The sequence below is a fragment of the Martes martes genome, assembly GCF_963455335.1.
Source record: "Martes martes genome assembly, chromosome: 9".
NCBI classification, from domain to species: Eukaryota; Metazoa; Chordata; class Mammalia; order Carnivora; family Mustelidae; genus Martes; species Martes martes.
The window spans coordinates 46532917-46555059 of NC_137896.1; the positions used below are offsets into that span (position 1 = coordinate 46532917).

Consider the following 22143-nt stretch of genomic DNA (forward strand, 5'->3'; position numbering starts at 1 on the left):
CAGGTGTCCCCCATGCAATTAAAATGATGCAGGAAACTAAATGGGCAGAGAGGCATGGAGGAGTAGACTCGGATCAGAAGACAAAATCCGGAACCATCGAGGCCAGCCTGGCTGGGTTCAGCAGCCGAGACACAGGACACAGTGCAGCCCAGTCCCTCTGAACGTCCTTGTCCCTCGCCCCACCCTAGGTGCCCTGGAGTTAGTGTCATGACCCGTTAGGTAAAGATGCAGAAGTGGGGCAGGCAAGGTACTTTTTTAAAGCTACTCTTTGAAGAGAGAAACGGATATGTTTAATGACCATGAATTCAAGTTCTGCCTTGTATTTTGAGTTGTTATGAAATGTATTAAAACAAGTTGACAACAAATGCATTCCAGAGTTTATTAGGTTATGCATGTGACATAAAACACAAAGGACAACAAGCAGGCTACTCATTGAGGCGGACCCGAGATGCCCCTGGTTTCTCAGAGTTCTCAGACCGACGCAGCGGCCAAGCCTGTCCTCCCCACCCTGGGAAACAGTCGCACCCAGGGCAGAAAGAAGCCCCACAGAGAAGTCCCACAGTGGCAGAATTAGTGCACCGCATTTCGAATACACAGATTTAAAAATACGAACATTCTCATCTAGTGTTTGTGCAGCGATGACTGACATTTGCGATCGCATCAAGTATCACAGAACAAGGCCTTGTGAACGACATAATTCAAGCTTCAGCCAAATATGCGTAAAGAACCCAGCCCAGAAGAACAGAGGGCAAAATCTGCAGAAAGGAAATGCTTGCCCCCTTGCAGATAAGAGGAACAATGTAAGAAAGAATTTACAGAGTTTCTTCCTAAAATGGATGGGCATGATCTCTGAGAACAGGTCAAAACACAATTCTTTTTTTTTTTTTTTTTAAAGCACTTCAGCAAGTATTAGTTTCGGGAATCTGGAACGGAATATGGTATTTGGTTACAGAACACATGGAGAATTTTGATTATCAGCTTTTTTTTAATTTTTTTTTTTTTTTTTTTTTTTTTTTTGGTTGACAAACGCCACAAACCCTACAGACATAAGCAGTAGCTTTTGCAGCCAGACAGGGACAGATGTTTTCAGGGATCATATCTCAGATTCCCATGCTAAATCTATTGTTTAAGGTGATGGAAATATGGAGGGGACATTACACCATTTTGCAGCTGCTAGAAAGCCATGCTTTCCTGTTTTCCCGATTCAGACAATGGAGAAGCTAAGGAGAAAAATAATAGGAAAAGGCTGTCCTATATTTGCCTTTAAAAACTGCATTATTTTGAATGTAGTACTTTTTTGGGGCCAAATCTCGCCTCTGTTCTCTTCGTTTTCACGGGAATGTCTGTGGGAAAGAGGGTTGGAATAAAATGAGCTAATGATCACATCCATATTCTCCAAAAGTTGTTTGGTGATAAAACTCCAGGTCCCATCAGGATGTATTCAAACTGGAGCTCCTGAATGGCATGTAAGAATAGCAACGAGCACGCGTGTGTTTCAGGGAGAAGGTTTATTTCCAACTTAGTTTTTCCTGTACCATGTACATAAACACACCCGCATACGTGTTTAACTTTTTATTCTACCTTTTTGCCTAATCACAGGGAGGATATTAGCCTGCACCCCTCCTGTCCTTAAGACAGAAGCCTCTTGAGTCACCCACTTTAGGCTGCCGGGAGAACACCATGCGGCTACGCAGTGCCAGATGTCAAAGGTTGTGATAATTGGGCATGTGGATGAACCAAAGGGTCACCAGCTTCGAGGTCACAATGCTGAGCAGCGGTGGGTGCACCCTACAAAAGACCCCACCAGGTCCACCATCCCCAAGGCTTTTTCAGATAGCTTTCCCACCTTTGCTTTATACAGTCCTCAGATGGAGCTTGTCCTGTACCACATGTGCACATGAACAAGAAAAAAGAGGAGGGAGCATCCCTGAAATTCAGGAAGGAGCCTAGTGGCCTGCATGTTTTAGGGGACCTCCTCCCCTTAAATGATCTACCTTGGGAGACAGAGTGAGGGGACGGGGTGAGTTTGTTCTGAATATAGTTTTTCCAAGAGCATCCTAGAATTATTGAAGTATGGGGAATTCTATTTGGACAAAAGTCTCCATTATCTTTGAGCTTGTTGCCAGGTGAAGCCGTCTCCCTTTCCCCATCGTCCTGGGCTTTCTGCTGCTCGACAGCTCAGGGACAGAACAGTGCCTGCCCAGCCTGGGGACACAGTTGGAGGAGTCTGCCCCTGACAGAGCCCACCTCTCCCATGCCCCGTCCCTTCCATTTCCCATGCTGCGTCATGGCCCATGCACCTGGGAGCTTCTGGATAAAGACTGTGGGTCAATGACCAGTAAGTTAATGGCCACATGGACAATGGGCATTTGTTTATCCACTGCTGTGGGCCCCCATCTCCCCAAACAGGGATTCACATCCCTCAGACAAAATGACAGAGGTATCCAATAGGACAATAGCATTTGTCCGAGGCCAGAGGTTTTCATCAGATTCACTGCCTAAGGTCATCTAGTTCCGGGATCTTAGCCACTGGTAGGAGCGGCCAGGAGACAAGGCAGGGTACATCTATCCAGGAAGGGGCAGATTCTGCTGGAGGATATTGAGAAATTATTTACCAGCCCATTTCCTCCCTTGCGTATTTCGCGGTGGGGATCTGTGGTCTCCATGTTGTCGGGGATAGATTTTCTTACCCATAGAGGGATTTGAACATGGAAATCAGAATTGGGGCTGCAACGGAGAAGAAATCCAACTCTAAAAATGAGAGGGCACACTTGGGGACCTCAGCCAGTAAAGGTCCCACAGGTCCAGAGAGGGGCTTAGGGGAGGCCTAGACTAGGAATGCCTCCTTCCTTCCAGCGACAAGGTAGAATTGTAAAAGCCTGGAGGTAAAGCTGTTGAATTTGCATTTATTTCACGTAAGTGCAGATATTGTCAGTAACACATCCAGCTAACTCTTTAAAGTCATCTGTATAGTGGCATAATTGATTCCCACACAGGGTCCTATGCGCAGTGGATACAACCTTTGTCTCCTTGGGTGTTAAGCACCAATATTTCAACTGAAATCTAAATAATATCAGATGTCTTTAAAAAGCACAAGTTCCAAATACCTTGTTAAGTCCTCCAGAAGCTTCTTCTTTCCTTACACCTACTCCTTCACTTACCCATTTTCTCAGAACAACAACAAAACAAAACAAAACAAAAATCCTGAAATATAGCATCTACATTTCAAAATTAGCTAAAGGATATTTACTCAACTCTGAGGGCCATGCACCTGGCAGCTCTTCCTGCCCCAGGTGTCCGCCTCTGGGACAGATGTGTTTTTAAGGCAAAAATAGAAACAATAGAGCACCCTGGTTCTTAGAGGCAGATTTTGAAATCCCTAGAAGGAAACACAGTCCCGTTCTGCTCTACAAGGTGACAGCAACAAGCCTGCAGGCCACCTGAGGTCTCCCAGTGCTCATCAGGCAGTTTTTAACAGCTCTGACCACTGGTGAATCCCTGAGGAGCTTTCCAGTGACCCAGGCAGAGCTGCGTGGGGAGAAATTACTCTCCACCACTACACTGGGAAGGGAAATCTTTGCAAGCAAGCATTTAAAAATAAATTAAAACTGCTCCGAGTGGTTTCTATGGTTGCAAATTTTGAGCTATTCTCTTTTCCTCTATCCCTCCCATCTCCCCTGCTTTTTTAAGAAATAGAGAAAAATGTGTCAGACTTTCTTCAAGCAGAAAGAAGACAGTGTCCTGCTTGCCCAGTCCCTGACATGCAAGCTACAGCCACAAGTCAGGATCATGTTCTCACGAAGCAATACCAGCTGTGAGCTATGTTAAAATGCCTTAAGATGCCACCATTCAAAGCTCAGCATCTCATCCCCCTCACACAGTCTTAGTAATCAGAATGAGAGGCTTCTCAGGGCTTCATCCATCTATGATCAAAGCATTTAAATCCAGAGCAGCATTTAGGGAAGGCAAGTGGCCCGGAAGGTGTCTGGGGGCTGAACTCTCCCAGAGACAAGATGTCTCCAGCTTTTCGCCTTGTGCGTGGTCACCTCATCAACAGTAAGTGTGTGTTAGCACAAGTGCATTTAGATGGATTGATTCAAGTACTTGTGAAATAAACCCCAGGCTTCTCGCTCAGGCGCTTTGGAGTACTTGCTCTCGAAAACATTTCATACTCCTCCCACACTTTCCAGACTTCACTTGCAAATAAACCCAAGACTGTTAGAGACACTAAGAACTAGGAAATGCAATTTCAAAACTTCCAGCATTCTTGCTACCTAAGCAGATCAGTGTACTCTGGTCCTTCTGTGGGACTCCAACTATAAAACCCCGCAGGGCTTGTGATGGGAAAATGCATGAACTCAACTGTAAAGAAATGTTTCCAGTTCTGAATATGTTCCTTTTGACAAAAACAAAACAAAAACAAAAGCAAAAAAATACTTCTTATGTACTATGTAATTAAACAATCGATTTAGTCTCTGTTCTACCAAGAGGAACAAATCATTACAATCCTAATTAGCATTAGCAGACCACCTTTTCTTCTTAGATGATTCCAGTGAGCAGAAAAGCAGTTCAAAAGGAGCCCCATTAGCACCTGACTTGTAAACCCCTGATCCAGAATCAGTGGGAGCCATGCAATCAATCACATTTGAATTTGACAAGATAAGTGAGTAAGAATTGTTAATATTCACAAAATTCCCAAAATGACATCCTAACCCAGTGGTCCCACTTCAGGAATACCACACACATGTAGAAAATACCTGTATATTCCAAGCGGTCAGGCTTTTAAGAATGTTCACAACCATTTGCTAAGATTCCAGTCCAGTCTTTTGGAAGGATGTGAGTCCCCCACTTCTGACGGGGTGCGTAAAGGTCAGAGGATGGTGGTGGCTGATTGTCAGTGTCTCTGGGGCCATCTCACCTTCAGCAGTCCGTCCCTGGCGTCGGACTACAGAAAACAACCACGACGGCATTGGAAGCTGCTGTGACCCGCCAAGCACATCTAGACCCTGAGAGAGACCCACGTACTCTACACCCCAGGCAGGGCAACAGCCCTTCAGGATCACCTCTGGGCCAACAGCCTGGACAATGCCTGTCCCTTGTACTCTGCCTGTTTTGTGTGCCAATCCTTGCCCTCCCACCTACCCACACCTGCCCACCCTCCCGCCCCCTCTGGGTGACCTGAGGCCTCCTTTACCTGTACTGATTCTCCAAAGCCCTGCTCTCAGCTCGCTCTGGAGCCCAGGAGTAGCTGTCGGCTGCATTCTGGGGCTTTTTCTCCTTCTCCTCCTCCCTCTTTGCTCTCCGCTTGCGATAGACCAGTAGCCCTAGAGCCAGAGCCAGTAAGAGTAGGATGGCCACCACCGTGCCCAGTATGTAGAACAGCAGCAGCTTTTGTCCGTCCGTGCCCTCTTCGCTTTGTTCTGCCATGAAATCCTCATCTGTATTCTCCCCCAGGCCAGGGGTGGCCATGGGGTGATGGGTGCTGGGCTCCATCCAGACACCAGGAGGCCTACTGGGAGCCAGCATGTCAGGTGCAGTTGGGGTGACAAAGTTGTTGCGTGGGAGGGAGGGTCCCTTTGTGGTGGGTGCCTCCTTGGAGGTGCCCTCAGGGTCCCCGGTGGGCCTGGACATGGTGGCAGACACAAGTCTCCCCTCTCTATCTCCTGCATCCTCTCCCTGGGGAGGCCCCAGCGGTGGTGCCAGGGAGGTGGGTCCCGGCGTGCAGGAGACCCCGTCGGGGCCCAGCTCCCAGCCTGGCAGGCAGCCGCAGCGGAAGGACCCCTGCGTGTTGAGACACAAGCCGTCACAGAGGCCGTGCTCCGTGTCTGCACACTCGTCCACGTCCTGGCACTGGGTGCCATCCTCCCCAGCCAGAACATAGCCCTTCTCGCAGGAGCAGTAGAAGGAGCCGTCTGTGTTGGTGCAGTCCTGGGCGCAGGGCGTGTGGCCGGTGGCACACTCGTCCACATCCTGACATCCTGACTCGCCGGGCTCATAGCCCACCCAGCACTCACAGCGGAAGCTCCCAGGGGCGTTGACACACTCCTGCGGGCAGGGTGAGTCCTGGCACTCGTCCAGGTCCACGCAGTCCCGCTGACTTGAATCCAGCTGGTAGCCTAGGGGGCAGCGGCAGGTGTAGTTCTCCCCTTGGGATGCCGGCACACAGGTGGCTGAGCCTCTGCACGGGTTGGAGCTGCAAGGGTTCCGGGAGGTACAGGTCACCAGGTCGTCTAGCAGCCGGAAGCCCGGCCGGCAGCCGCAGCGGAAGGAGCCGTCGCCCCCCTCGAAGCAGTCCTGCTGGCAGCCCCCGTTGTTGAAGCTGCAGCCATACTGGGTGCTGATGCAGAGGGGGCCTGAGCTGCCCCAGTCAAACACATCAGGGGCCTTCTCCCTGCACACGAAGTAATCCTCCTGACCGTGTTCCCCCGCCCCGCAGACCACGGTAGCTGCGGAGCCAAAGGGCACAGCCTCCAGGGAAGAGCTGGTGGCCTTGAATGGGGTCGTGTAGTCCACCCGGCCTGGACCCCCCAGAGCCAGAGGCTGGCACATGCCTTTGAAACTGAACTTGCACACGAAGCCCTCGACGCTGCTTCCTGGAGAGTTCGGGCTCCCGCAGGGGCCCTCGGACCACTTGGAGAGATGGCTGGCATGGGACGGCTGGGACAGTTGCAGCAGCAGGGACACACAGCGCTTGGAAATGCAAGAGCTCCTGACCTCCTTGTTCCAGTTGGTGTAAGATGTGTCCTCCCCGCCGCCCAGCCAGCTGAAGCCTTTTAGCGGCAGGCTGGGGTCTAAGCACTTGCCCTTCTCGCGCTGGAGCCCTATCCAGAACTTGCCGATCCGAGCTGCCAGGATCGCCTCCGACTCCAGGAGCTGGGTGAGGGCGCGTTGGATGTGCCGGGCCTCCTCCTCACTCCTCACGGTGGCCAGGTTGCCCCCGTTCTTGCTGCAGTGAAGCTGGGCCTCCGCCGCACTCAGCTTGCCCCAGTGGGCCGTGTAACAGGCATTCCCCGCACACACCACGGCTTCCCTGGGAGCCTGGGCCACGGCCTGGGGCTGGCCCAGAAGCAGCAGCAGTGGCAGCAGCGGCAGCAGCCTGGCGGAGGTGGCCATCATGGCCCCGTGTCCCTCTTGGCAGGAGGCTGGTGGCCCTGCAGTGACAGCAGCAGGCGCAGCTGAGCTCCAAGGAGAACTGAGGGCTTGGGCGCAGACGCTCTGGCACAGGGAAGAACACAAAGACTGAGGGCTTTTCACATTCCCCTGACCCAAGGCGCATCCTGTACTGTTGTACTTCTTATTTCTTACCGGATACTGGGGCTTCCTGCAGTGAATAGTTTTCTGACTCCTGTTGCCTTCATCACCGTTTTGTTGTTCATAGAAGAGGTCAGACGGCTGCGTTGGCTCTCTGGCTAATCGCTGGGGAAATGCGGCAGCATGGGGGGCAGGCGGTTCCAGCTCAGGGACGCCTGCTGCTTTATTTGGGCTCCCTTGTCTTTCCCATCTGCAGGAAGAACTTAAATGGCATGCTACAGAGTGAGTGGAGACTTTTGGAGACTAGGAACTTGAAAAGGCTCACTTAGTAACCCATAATAAAATTCCACTTTGGTTTGCAAACAACCAGAAGAGAAAAAAAAAATTCTCAGACTTAAGACATGAGGCCATGGATGGTTATAATTTTCAGCCTTTTTTAGAAGCAAACTGGATTTTTCTTCTGCCTATCTCATGTTCCCTTTGGCTTTGGAAGTCTTTTTTCTTTTATCCCCTCATCGTGAACTTTAAATAGATGGGCAGTTTTTAAATAGGAACTGGGCCGTGGGAATGACTGATTGTCTCACACAATGCCAAGCTCCTAAAGAACATTAACCCAAATGGGATGAAATTTGGCAGTTTTCAGGGTTTCATAGTACAAATACTGTGTTGTGAGGTGGCAGTGTCACAAAAAGCAACAGAAAAACAAGAGGAAAATGTTTCTGGCCTCATGGCCCTGGACTTGCTTTCCTGCCTCCCCCGGCTCAGGGTTAGTAGGAAGGGCCAGAGTTCTGAGAATCCCGGCCACAGCAGGCCCCTTCCTCCCAGCAGCTTATCAAAGGCCCTTGAAGCAAAGTGTGCTTTTCCTGAAGTCGCAGATGTGTTACTCATCGGGGCTGTCTTCCCCCAGAAGTAGACCCTGAGACAAAGATTTGGGACACGTCATTTATCTGAGAGGAGAAGTCAGACAGGAATAGGGGGTGGGGGAAACAGAGGATGCCTGAGCATGCAGACGATACTGGGTCTCCTGGAATATGGTACCCAGGAACACTCAGTGACCTCATCAGTTTTCTGAGCCAAGGAGATGGGGCTGTGGCAGCTCTCTTACAGCTCCCCTCCTCACTGGAAGCAACAAATTCTTGGCACTCTGGATTGATAGTGAGAACCTCATTCACCAGAAGGAGCACTCAGGAGGGGAATGGCTGGAAGCTACCGAGATGCTCTGGGCACGGCACACATGTCTGCTACATTGGCCCTCCATTGAGATTTCAGTTAGGGTGTCATGGGGGTTATGAACTCACTGGCTTTCAGCCTCGCCAAAGCATAAGGTGCCCATCTCAGACTCTAGTTGGAGACCCTTCAGAGATGTCCCTTATGTTCTTATTTTAATAAGATATTTGAGATAGTCCAGAAATCCTGTCTCAGACCCTTAGGATCCCCCTGTGTTCTTTGGTGCCATCTAACCACCCACTCACCTAACCATCCATACATGTATCCATCCATCCATCCATCCATCCATCCATCCATCCATCTACCCACCCATCCGTCCACCCATCAACCCATCCATCTAACCACTCACCTATCCATCCAACCACCCATCCATCCATCTACCCGTCCATCTACCCACCCACTCACCTATCTATCCATGCATTTATCCATCCACCCATTCATCCAACCAGTCAATCAGCCAGCCAGCCAGCCAGCCAGCCAGTCAATGTTATTTAAGCCACCACCATGCACTGGGCTAGACATTGGGATTAAAGGAGGGACTCCTGCCTTCATGACCCTTGAAGTCTGTTAGAGGGGACAGATTTGGACATGTTGACCAGCTGTAGCTACGACAGGTACCACAAGGAGAAGTTGAAAGTGTCAGCAGAGGTACTGCCCTGTTTGGGATGTAGGCAGTAGGACTGGCTCCTCTGGTGGAGAAGGCCAATGAAGCTGGGATCTAAAGGAGGAATAGTTAAGAAGGGGAATGATTTCCATATGAGGGAATAGCACAGACAGAGGCCCTGTCGTGTGAGGGTTGTGACATTTACAAACGTAGGAAGGATGGGCCATGAGACTGGAACCTGAAAAAGGGGAGGGAGCACCCAGGGAAAGAGGAACTCTGTGAGTCCCAACAATGAAGATTTGGGGTTTTGTTCTAAAATCCATGGGGAACACCCAGAGACCAACCTGCTGAGACTGCGTGTAGAGAATTGGAGAGTAAGCTAACGGATCCCAGTGGTATGGGGGAGCCACTCAGCAGGCAACTGCAGATTTGCAGGCACAAATGACAGTGACTCGAGCTGGGCTGATCCCCTGGATTAGGGACAGCAGATTCAGGAAATGATACGGGTCCAGAACAGGCTGTTCTTGGCATTGGTGGAGTATGAGCAGAGGACATGGGAGGTATCCAGAACGATTTCATCGCTCTCTGCTTATACTACCAAGGGTTGCGGATCCTGGAAGGCTGTGTCTACTGGAGGTGGAGAAATGGGGCCTGGACCAGAGGACAATTGGAGGGAGTCTGCCTCTTGGGACCCAGGATCCCCCTGCCTCTTTAGGACTCTGAATTTACCAACTTGGGAAACGTGGGAAGTAGCCAGGTTTAAGGGGGCGTGAAAGGGCTGGAGTCCCTGGGTGCAGGCCACTGTAGCTTGGTGAATATTTAGTCTTGGCGAGAGGGTCAGTGTTGACTTCTTCCTGGGCAAAGAAGCTATGTTTCTAAAGTTTTAGTTATAGGCAGGCAACTTCTTATCATTTTATAAAATCGGTCTGATAATGATTGAACCTTGAGTTGCACTACAGCCTGGCATACACTCATAGCAGAGACTCTTCCTCCTGATTTAGACTCCTGTCTGTGTAATTCCTCGATTAACTGTTGTGATTGTGCAGCATTCACCCAGCATCCTGCTTGGTTGGTGCTTAAGGACATGGGCTGAATGAGTGACTTACAGCTTATGAGCCAGTCTGACACCCAGATCTTTGTCCGGGTATTCTTTTGCTGGCAGTTCTTCATCCTTCACATGGGAACTTCCGAATCAATTCTTCTTCACTTAGTCAAGTGTTGACATCATAAAGAAGAAAGTGAAGCAAGGACATGTGCTCAGTTTATTCATTCATTAACCCAGGGAATGTTGTAAAACACTGGCTGTGAGACAGACCATGTACAGTGCAAGAAGCTCCCAGCTCTTAACTTTGTGAAGTCCACTTCCTTATCTCCAGTAACCCGGTTAGCTAAGGCTTGCTCTTGCTCCCCTCATCTGTAAAGAAGGACATGGGAACCGGAGCTTCCAGATGCCTTTCTTAATCTAGTGTCAACAACAGAGAACTCATGTAATTACATATCCTTCTCTCTTCTGGAACTGGGAAGAAGGAGATCAGAGAGAAAGCAGGGACAGAGACCATTGCGGCCCTCACTGTGTGGTACAAGGAACCAAATCATCTGTCTAAACCACATGGGTGCAGTTCGCCTCATAGTGACGCAATGACTGTTAAATACAGTGCAGTGATTATCTCCCCTCCCTTTGTGCCTCACAACTTCTGACTTCCACTCTAATCCTTAATCCTTCAGTTACTGCCTGCTGAGCTTGGCTGAGTTAACTCTCCTGGGACCCCATGGCCAGAGGTCTCTAGCTCCAAGTGTCCTGCTGTCCTCTTTCACCTGTAAGGAAGTGGCACAAGCATTTGGGGGGTGGGGGTGGGGGGTGGGAGCCCAGCGCCTTGTGAGTGCAGCAGAAGAAGGAGAGCTTACTTTTACCAGATGGGATTTAGCCAAGTTCACAAAGTATTGAGGATTGTCTGGATGTTGACTTGAAGAAAATTCTGAGCCTCACGTACTGAATTCCTCCACAGATGACAAGTTACCACCCTTTACTTAGAATGTAGATTTTATTGGGACACCTGGGTGGCTCAGTGGGTTAAGCCTCTGCCTTCTGCTCAGGTCATGATCTCAGGGTCCTGGGATCGAGCCCCACATCGGGCTCTCTGCTCAGCAGGGAGCCTTCTTCCCCCTCCCTCTCTGCTTGCCTCTCTGCCTACTTGTGATCTCTGTCTGTCAAATAAATAAATAAAGTCTTAAAAAAAGAACGTAGATTTTATCAAACCTCTTTGAAGATTGATAGTTAAAAAATAGGAATCTGTAGTGGGGAGACCAGAGAGCTTTCCTTGGCAGATTTTTGAGTGCAAGCCACATTAAATGTTCTAGAACAATCATAATCCTATTAGCATGGTGTAAGCCCTGAGCCATGACCCCAAACTGTCTACTTTTATTCTGTACTTATTTATCAATGAGTACTGAGCTCTCTTTTTAAATTGTCTAAAAATTTACCTCATACAAAAGAACAAATATTGTTAAAATATCTGTACTGCACAAAGCAATCTACACATCTGATATAATCCCTATCAAAATAATGCCAGCATTTTTCACAGACAGAGCTAAAATTTGTATGGAATTAGAAGACACTCCAAATAGGCAAAATAATGTTGAACAAGAAAAGCAAAGTGGAAAGCATCACAATTTCGGACTTCAAGCCATATTATGAAGCTGTAATTATCCAGACAGTATGGTACTGGCCCCAAAGAGACACATAGATCAGTGGAACAGAATAGACAACCTAGAAATGGACCCTCAACTCTATGGTCAATTAATCATCCATGAAGCAGGAAAGAAGAGCCAATGGAAAAAGATAATCTCTTCAACAAATGATGCTGGGAAAATGACAGCCACATGCAGAAGAATGAAAATGGAACACTTTCTTACTCTATACACAAAAGCAAATTCAAAATGGGTGAAAGACCTAAATGTAAGACAGGAATCCATCAAAATCCTGGAAGAGAACATAGGCAACAGTCTCTTGACTTCAGCCCTAGCAACTTCTTACTAGACATGTCACCAGATGCAAGGGAAACAAAAGCAAAAACAAACTATTGGAACTTCATCAAGGTAAAAAGCTTCTGCACAGCAAAGGAAACAGCCAACAAACCTAAAATGCAATCTACGGAATGGAAGAAGGTATTCGCAAATGTCTCATCAGATAAAGGGTTAGCATCCAAAATCTGTAAAGAACTTAACAAACTTAAGACCCAAAAAAACAACAACAAAAAAAAATCCAGTCAAGAAATGGGCAAAAGACATGAATAGACGCTTTTCCAAAGAAAACATCCAAATGGCCAACAGACGTATGAAAAAATGTTGAACATTGCTTGGTATTAGGAAAATACAAATCAAAACCACAGTAAGAAACCACCTGTCAGAATGGCTAAAATTAACAAGTCAGGAAGCAACAGATGTTGGTGAGGATACCGAGAAAGGGGAACCCTCCTACACTGTTGGTGGGAATGCAAACTGCTGCAGCCACTCTGGAAAACAGCATGGAGATTCCTCAAAAAGTTGAAAATAGAGCTATCCTGCAATTCAGCAACTGTACTACTAGGTATTAATCCAATGGGTACAAAAATATTGATTCCAAGGGTCACATGCAACCCAATGTTTAAAGCAGCACTATCAACAATAGTCACATTATGGAAAGAGCCCTAATATCCATCGACTAATAAATGGATAAAGAAGATGTGGTGTATATATATATAATGGAATAGTCCTCAACAATCAAAAAGAATGGGAGCACCTGGGTGGTTCAGTGGGTTAAGCCTCTGCCTTCGGCTCAGGTCATGATCTCAGGGTTCTGGGATCAACCCCCGCATCAGGCTCTTGGCTCAGTGGGAGCCTGCTTCCCCCCCCCCCAACTCTCTCTCTGCCTGCCTGTCTGCCTACTTGTGATATCTCTCTCTCTCTCTCTCTGTGTCAAATAAATATAAATAAATAAATAAATAAATAAATAAATAAAAATTTTTAAAAAAGATTGAAATCTTGCCATTTGCAACAATGTGGGTGGAGTTAAAGTGTATTATGCTAAGCAAAATAAGTCAGTCAGAGAAAGACAAATGCCGTGTGATTTCACTCTTATGTGGGATCTAAGAAACAAAACAGAAGAACATTGGGGAAGGGAAGGAAAAATAAGATAAAAACAGAGAGGGAGGCAAACCATAACAGACTCTGAATTAACTGTAGGAAACAAACTGAGGGTTACTGGAGGGAGGTGGGTGGGGGGATGGGATAACTGGGTGATGGGCATTAAGAAGAGCACTTGTTGAGATGAGCAAGGGGGTGGCTTATAGATCCTCCAATGTTTTTTGCTTTGAAGAGATAGCACACTTCCGCCCTCCGTTCAAATCCCACTCTGTCAGTTAGTAGCTGTGTGACTTCACGCAAGCTGCTGAGTCACTCTGTTCCTCGTTGTGTAGCACAACAATCTGTGACTGTTTCCTCAGCTGCAGTGGGAGACAAGGCAACTTCAGGTCCTGGGGGCTTTGTGGAGATTCAGGGAATTCTCACCTCCAGCCGAGAACAGCGTCTGGCAGGAGGTGAACTACCATCAGACTGGGAAGCTGAGGAGCTGAGATCACCCAGACTCTCCCGCTACAGCTGGAGTTAAAGCTTCTGTTTGGGCATTTGCTGGTTTGGGGTTGGACGCACCTAACCTCCAGCGATGTTGGTTTCCTCGTCTGTGAAACGGGGAAAATAAGAGTCACAATGCCATCATGTTGTGAGCATTAACTTTAAGGAGACAATGGCTGTATGCACTTCCTTTGGGGTCTGAGGCAGAACGGACCCTCAAGAGGTTAGAGTCCCTGTTACTGGAATTGCAAGGAAACAGAAAAACCAGGCACCACACCTCCACACCCATCCCCACGGAAGAAAAGCTGAAAAGGACAAAAACACCCAATTGCATTTGGCGGAGACTTGGAGATTTTCTTTTTCAAAGACTCCCCTGCCTTCAAGACTTGTTTTGCTCCTTGGCTGATTAAACATTCTTCTTTAGAGCATTATTGATGTTTCCACGCTTTGTAAATAGTCTCCTAACGTAATTTATCATGCACAATATTTATAGAAAACTTGACTGGGCTGCATGTTGTTTTTAAGGTTAACTGGTGTTTACCTCCTGGCAACTGGCTTTGAGAAGCAAAGGCCGCTTGTCAGCATTTGGAAAAAGATAAATCACAAAGAGGAATAGTGCTTTTCGGCAGGGTCTCTCTTATATTTTTCTTCTCTAGCAACAGCTCTGTGCATGAAATAGAAGGTTGTAAATCATGCTTCCGTGGCTGAGCTGGGTGATTTGCGGGGTCCGTTCGGCATTTGCAGCATTCTCGGTGGTTCCAATAAGCTGTCATAACAATTTGGCCCTATCTAGACAATATAATTTTATGGAAATACAGATGATCTATTTGGCCTTACTTGCCAAGTTTTGATTCTCCATGAAATGAGAACAGTAACACAACGGTTGCTTGAAAGGAGGTCATGTAGGTTGAATAGATAGAATTTTATTGCCTTCAGGAAGCTGAGTGGGGAATCTTGGGGTTTCCTAGAAGGACAGACTAGATCTAGAGAAGCAAATGACTCAAGCATCCATTGAGAACTGGACAGGTACCAGGGAGGTCCAGGCCCATGCCCAGGACCTGGCAGATGGGTGCTAGACTGTCCTCTGCAGCCGGAAGCCTGGGCTGCAGAGGAACCGTCTGCCCTGTTCCAGGAGCACGCAAAATAGTGGGACCCCATATTCCTAGGTCAGAGCTGCTGCCTGGTTGCCACTGGCATCTTCAAACTCAAGCGATTTAGCACAACCAGGAATAATAATTTCCACCTTCTGTCGCTGTGATTGCTAGCAAATATGACACTTCCTAGATATGTGACTTTGCAAGTATCTGTCCTCCCTGTGATGAGGGAGCGGGAGGCTGACTGAGGACAAAGCAAAAGCTGGCACCTTGCACCCCCTCTCCATCCGCTCCCCTCGGTGATGTGTGTGGCATTCCTCAGGTACCCCTGACTGCCAAAACAAATAGTTAACTTGCTGAGATCACAATCCCACAAGACAGGAGTCTCCCTTGGTTTAACAAAGAAGTTACATTATCAATAGCACAATTTCCAGAGGCAAAATGACTCAGTTCCTCAAGCCTTAATGTCACCCTCCCCTCCATGAACAAAACTGAAGGAGGCTGGGGTAGAAAGAAATGTAAGTGAAGTTAAGTTTCTTCTATACCTAAATCTCACTAACAAAGACGCTTGATAGCAGGATTATGACATTCCACCAGGAATCTCCCAACTATCTTGATGTTAATGGCTTGCCAAAAGACAACACTGATCAAGCCTCTGGTATCCCTGCGCCTTGGAGGCCTCCTTTAGCATATGAAAGCTCCATCGAAACCTCCCTTTCTCTCACCTTCCCCCAACCACAGGGTACATAACCTGCCATCCCTCACAACCCCAGGCAGCAGCTCTTCCTGCCCACGGGTCCTGTCCCCGTGCTTTAATAAACCACCATTTTGCACCAAAGATGTCTCAAGAATTCTTTCTTGGTCATCGGCTCCGGACCTCAGCCCACCGAACCTCACCCAGGTTCTAGAACTTCATCACCTGGGCCTCAGTTTCCTAATGTGGAAGCATGTGCATTAAATGAGATGACGTAGTAAAGCTTTCGGCAGTCAGTGCTTCACCAACAGTTGCCATTATCAGACATGTGGATAGAGGCTCCCATGCCCCGTGTGACAGATTTAGGATTATCTCTGCTCTAGTTGGTTCTGAGAGTAGCCTCCACACACATGCCAGCGGTAGCGCCATGCTCCATAGCACCCCACCGGACCCAGGGAAGGCCCCTGGGGGTGCAGCGGGAGGGGAGCTGCCCCGAGCAGAGATGGTGGAAGGGGTGGCTAGAGGTGTCCCTAACCCGGGAACCTGAGCGGATGCATGTAGGGCACTGGGGCCGTGTGTGTGCTTCCAAAGGCAGCCCTGTGCCCTGAGATCCCAGCATGTGTCCTGCGGCTCTCCCTGCCTGCTGTGGGATGGCAGCGTCCAGAGGTTTCCACCCTCCATGATCCCGCGGTGGCGCGCCTCCCACCAATCCATTGTCGCCCCTGCCACTGGGGTCACACGCCGCTGTGGGTCCACAGCGGCGTGTGACCCCCTGGGCCCTGCCGCCTCCATAAGTGTGCTGGGGGCTTCTTCTGTGCAACGGCACTCTGGCTTCAAAGGCTCGGGCCCTGCCTGCTGGGGTGGAGAGAGAGGAGGCGGCAGGGGGCTCCGGCGGACTGCCCCTCCGCACCCTGGCTTCCGGAGCCAGGAATAATAGTAATTCCCGCACCTCTCCCGGGGAGGTGAGCCGGGAGCCTCCTGTCGGCTGTGCTGCATTCAGATCCGCCAGTCTAGCACAGTGTGTTGGACTCTTCAGCCAGGGTTGATGGAGCTCCCTGAACGCCCTGGGGACTTCCTAGAATTTGGTCTTCCTGACTAAACCAGACTATTTCACGGAAGTGTGATCTCCTCCCCGTCCTCCTCATGTATGAGGGGAGAGGTCAGAGCCCCCGTTGTAGTAAAGGTACCCTGTGAATTCTCCTCTGCTGCCTGGTCCAAGCTCTGTGACCTCAGGGGACTGACTCAACTCTCCTGTGCCATTAACTTTCCATCTATGCAAAGCCACTGTGACACTCTGACCCTTTCCCACACTGTGGGAGGAGGTGAGGGCAGGAGAGGGCAGACTAGGAGGAGGCAAACAAGACAGGCCCAACAATTGGTTGACACTCGTCACCTCTGTCATGGCATTTACTGGGCAGACAGATGAAGAAGACTCCTGTTTTCACATCTCATAAAAAACAGCTGAGTGGACTTAGTCCTATTAAGTCATCCCGAAAATAAACCAGGGTTTTGTTTTTTTTTTGTTTTTTTTTATCTCTTTTTAAAAAACATAACGAGAAACTGACCTTTTTACAAGCTGCTTTGTTTCCCTCCGTGTCTGCTTGGGAAGGGGATGGGTATAGGGAGAGGAAAACAGGGCAAACAGGACAGGGTAGGGACATGGCGGTCCCATGGCCCCAGTGGCCAGGGGGTGCCTCCAGGTAACACAGGAAGGTGCTGGCCACTGCGGTTGGTGACACGGTGATGCTGTGGGTGCCTGTGGGTACCCAGGGCACGATGAGAGAGAAAAGTCCTTATTAATCAGGCATTCCATTCATGACTGCGTTGTCCTGGACAAGAAGGCCTGGTTGATACCCCAATACCAGCACCAAATCCTGTTAAAACTGACAGGGATCAAAGTAGAGATGGCCCACAGTGTGCAGAGGTCCTCCAGCGTGGCAGTAGTAAACTGCCCATGCTTGCGCTCATCTGTCTAATTTCATTTCACCAATAGCGAAGTTTCATCACCCTGTTGCTTTTCCCATAAACGTTCTGGACTGTGTCTAGTTTCCATCTGAAACTATGAATCACATGGTCCACGCCCTACCTTTCTCCAACATGGCAAGGGAAACTTTCCTGTTGGCAGGACCCATCCCAGCCTATTTCCGATGAGCATCCTGGTGTATCACATCTCCTTTTCCTAGTTCTTTCTAGAAGATAAAAGTTGGAAAGTGGCCGGATACCCAGGCCCAGGAGAATATAACAGTGCTGTGCTATTCAGTGTTAGTCATGCCAAAGCCTCATGACAACCTCTGTACGTGAGCCACTTTACCAGAATGAGAACTGTGGGTCCCAGGCTAGGTCCAGCTCTCGGACATTTTTTGTTACAGCCACTCAACGTTTTTAAAATTTTGATTTAATGCTCAATATTTAAGAATTGTATGATTTTGCATAAAGATTTGGATTTCTGGCTGCTCCTGAAAAATCAGGGTGTGTGGCAATGTTGGCCTCCTGCCGACAGGGCAGTCAGCGGCCACACCAGGCTCACAGGTGCTGCTGTGCTGGTTCCGGTAGTCCTGGGACCTCAGCTCCACTAAGTTCCATCCCGGCAGCCCACCTGCCTTCCACCTAAACCCGGGATCATTCTTCAGCTGAAATTACCTGGGGTCTATCCAGAATTCTGTGTGTCCTTCTCGCTCTGTGAAGTAGGGTGTGGGAAGTCCTTCTACTCATCGTGTGACTCCTTGATCCCTCTCTAACAGATGTTCTCTCCTACTTTAACAGAGAGGAACTCAGTTGTGTATCTTTGTGCAGGAAGCTTCAGAAGATGCTAGGGGATTCCTCTGTCTAGTGGGTAAACCTGGACAGGTCCAAGCTGATGGTGACATGCCCATCCCCCTGGCCAACACCCGAATCCAGGCAGACACGTGACACGGGCTGCCCGTGCAGTGTGAGGGAGCGTTCCAGGAGCTTGCCTCGAATGGAGATGTGAAAACAGTCATCCTGTCCTCTTGAATGATTGTCTCAGTGCTGGTTTACAAAGCTCCTGGGGTCAGAACAAGCAGGCATGCTTAGGAAAGTGGAAAACAAGAGATGACAAGGAACCTGGGACCTCAAAGCCATCACTGAATTGCCGCATGAGCCAACCCTGAAATCACCCCACCTGAGACTTCTTAAATGGAATGATTAGCATTTTTGATTGTTTGAACAAATTCCAGATTTTTGAGTCCTAAGGATTTTAGCCTGTGGGACAAGAGCTGACCCGGAAGACTTTCAAGTTCTTCCTGGGTCTGTTTGCCACAGCACATCCCCACACAACAGTTCAAGGGGTCAGGCTATTCCCCCACCCACACTGGAAGAGAGAAAAGTCTTCTCACTAGGCTACTTCTCAGGGAAAGTAGGCCCTCCCTTGCCAGGGGCTGACGGTGAGGGAGGTGGCTCTTTATACCCGTAGATAATCCGAATGGTGCATGGAACTACCGGCAAGGACACGTTTGGAAAGACCGGCTGTGGTCTAATTGTCCGTGCTCCAACAGCCTGCCCGCATCTTGGGCTCCAGCGACAACAAGGAGCAGTGGATGGCACAGAGGGGGCCATGGCACACAGGCCTGAGCTGGCCGGAGTCCTGGTGCCCGCACCTGCTATCACTTTCCAGTTTCACAGGGGAATGAAGTGGGTGGCAGGGAGGAAGGTGAGACACTGAGACACCAGGCTGCTGCGGGTTCCAACATGCAGAAGCCGCCTCAGATCTACCCTGGAAGCAGGATTGGAGCCTGTCTGAGATGAAACAGGATGATGTCACATCACACAAAGCCGGGCCGGTACCTCCTGATTTCCTAAAAAAGTTAAGTCTGGAATGCCCAGGCGCGACCAGCACCTCACCTGAGGGGGAATTCAGCAAGCGTGTGCCGTTTCTTTTAGCTCTTGTGTTGAAAAGGCAGAAGTGACTTTGGTGTGTTAGCGATTCATCTCGGAACCCCCCAGACAAATGATAATTTTCAGTGGTGACTGCTTTGCAGGAGTTCAGTTGTCGCATTACAAAACCAGCTGCTTCCGTAGAATTCAATGAAACAAATGCATTTCCATTCAACTCAACTTTTTTTTCAAGTTAGAGGTGGTAGGGGTGCAGAATGACGTAATTTGCTTTACTAGGAAACTGCATTATTCGAGAGATCAATGTAGGGTCATAAAGGATGCAGGTAACCTGCTCTGATTGAGGTTGACTGTTGATTTCTTCTCCCTGTAATGCTGCAAACTGATTCATAAAGGCACAGAGCGGTAGCAGATGTCTTAGCTCCATGGAACGCCCTGCTCGGCTGAAGGCTGAGTCAGCAGCAGTCAAGGCTGGTTTCACCAGGTCCTTGCACCTGCCTGGGACTCGCTGTGAGAATGTGCCTGCAGGACAGGGCATCACCGCCCTAGCCAATGCCATTCTTGCCTCCTGCCCCCGCCATGCTCCTCACAGTGGTGAATGTCACCTCTGCCTTCCCACCTTTCTCACTTCTCTCTTTTCCGCTTCTTTGATGTCTTGAAGCTGCTCTCACAAAGGTCGGGCCACAGACCCATGTCAGTCCTCAGTTACTCGACCTTCTGATTCTCTTTCTGGAATCCTCTTGTTGAGGACACCAGGTAGTCCATATCCTGTAAGATTCTTCCCCTGGTGGCTGTCCTCCTGAGTCCCTGTACCTCTGTCTTTCGCTGTACCCTACATGACCTCGACCTACCCCAGACATCCCCATTACTGACCCAGCTACCTACTTCTCACCTGGACTGCTCCAAAGCTCCAAAACCAAAGTCATGTTCGCTTTCTGCCTGTCCCAACCAAGACATGCAGGGAACATCCTTAACTCCCACCTTCCCCAACTTCTTATAGATGTCATCGAGCCCAAATTGATCAGTCCCTTCCTGTGCTGCAGATCCACCACCACTCATGGGGACTTATGCACTGGGTTCCTGGTGGGATGGTGGTTTGGTTCCTGCCTCCCACTCTCATACTAGAAGGAGAAATCACTTTAAAATGTACACCTGGTCCTTTCTTCCCCTGCCACACACATATGCCACAACAAAATGCTGCCGAGGTGTCCCACTGCTTTTGGGAGAAAAATCAAACTCCCAACATGGCCTGTTTAGGTCTGATATTTTTCTCCTTTCTGTTCCCATCTCTGCATTTTCTAGATGCAGCCCTATGGGCTGCAGGGTCCTCCTGCAGGGCATTTGCAAGCTATGTGCACTGGCCTGCTTACACACATACACACACACACTCTCTCTCTCACACACATGCACACACACCTATACATGCTTACACACACACCCACTCTTGTGCACACATATATACACATGCCTGTTCATAATATATGCATGTCTATAAACACACATGCACACACACTCCTACACACATATATGTACTCTGATACACATATAGACATGTCTAAGTGCATGTAAACTGGTTAACTAGTTAACCCTTTTAACCTCTTTAGGTATTGGTGAACCTGTGCCCATCTCCCCAGAGTAGATCCAAACTCCTTGTTATTCGCTCTCAGGGCAAGCCTCCCCACACTGCACCTCTTCTGAAACTTTGTACATTTGTAGCTTCACGGAGGCATGTGGGACACAGTACCTCCCTCCAGTACCTACGGACCCGTAAGAGCTGGAAACTTGTCTTTCTTGTCATCGCTGGTTCCTGGTGCCTGCTACGAGGAGTAGGCGGTCAGTAACTTTTTGCTGAATGAACTGACGAATCCCCAGGGTGAGTGTGGAGGGAAGGGGGATTAAGCAGGGGAAGGCCTGTTCAGCTGGGAAATCCAATGGACATTTAGGATGCACACTGCCAACTTGTCTGAGGTAGTTAGAGTTCAGAAAGAGGTATGTTCAAATTTAAAAACAAAGGAGGAGGAATTGCTGGGCTGACCCCTGGTCCCTTCTGCTTGCAGTTCCTCTGCTCGTGAAAAGGAATGAAAGAGAATTCGTGCCTGCCCTACAGTGGTCTTCTCCATTGCTCGACAAGCCCCTTCTGTTTGTGTCAAGCCCCTTTCTCCATCTCCACCATCCTGTGGGCATGGGCCTGTGAATCCCAGAGGACACACCACAGATCCCATTGTGCTTTCCTTCTCTTGTTCACAATAGGGTTCTTAGATTTCTCAAGTAGGGTTGACACTGAGATATTATTTTCAAGGCCCTCCACTCAAGTGTTCCTTCTTGACATTCCTTCTCTTTGGTGTCTTTGTGTAGAACATGAAATTCCCTGTCTGAAACGCACTATGAAGTGATTTTAAAGGCATAACATCAACACAAAGGTGATGATTAGAACAGGTGCAGAAGAGGGAACAGCAAGAAGAAAGCAATCTGGTCATGCTCAGTTTTCATCATCCTTTAAACATCCTCATTTGGAGCAAAGTCCCTCTGATGTGAAGTGTCCAGCTTGAATATTCTTACCATCAAGAGCAGGAAGGGCGGGGCAAAGACGAAGTGCATACCTAAGGCTGCCAGTGAACCTGCACCGGGAGGAAGAGTGGGTACTGGAAACTGCCAAGCACCACCTCTTCTGGCCCCTATGGGGATACTGGGCATGATGCTCATTTTCAGTCATACATGAGAATCACTGTGGGAGTGTGACAAACTGCAGTGCTAGGCCCCAGGCTGGGCCAAGTAAATCAGACTCACTGGGTGAGGCCTGGGCTGGGAGTCCT

At 48.9% G+C, this 22143-nt stretch overlaps 1 protein-coding gene across 2 annotated transcripts; it reads right to left on the reverse strand.

Annotated features, from left to right (window-relative positions):
* Positions 1 to 372: 372 nt before the first annotated feature.
* On the reverse strand, positions 373 to 7278 carry CD93 (CD93 molecule). 2 transcript variants are annotated; one of them, XM_080812610.1, is made up of 3 exons: positions 5195 to 7262; positions 4758 to 4945; positions 892 to 1343 (listed from the first exon to the last, which is right to left on the reverse strand). In XM_080812610.1, exons 1-2 carry the CDS (start codon positions 7114 to 7116, stop codon positions 4921 to 4923), a joined length of 1947 nt encoding a protein of 648 aa, XP_080668736.1. In that variant the 5' UTR covers positions 7117 to 7262; the 3' UTR covers positions 892 to 1343; positions 4758 to 4920. The 2 variants fall into 2 exon arrangements, with proteins under 2 accessions (XP_080668735.1, XP_080668736.1); XM_080812609.1 differs by lacking the exon at positions 4758 to 4945 and having other exon boundaries at positions 373 to 1343; positions 5195 to 7278.
* Between the last annotated feature and the right edge of the window lie 14865 nt (positions 7279 to 22143).

What these genes read in the sequence shown, in the direction of transcription:
- CD93 (XM_080812609.1), bottom strand. Translation starts at nt 7,116, where the DNA reads ATGATGGCCACCTCCGCCAGGCTGCTGCCGCTGCTGCCACTGCTGCTG. An exon ending in GCTTTGGAGAATCAGTACAG is followed by an intron (nt 1,344 to 5,194) that starts GTAAAGGAGGCC and finishes TCTTTCCCACAG; the next exon opens with ACATTCCCGTGAAAACGAAG.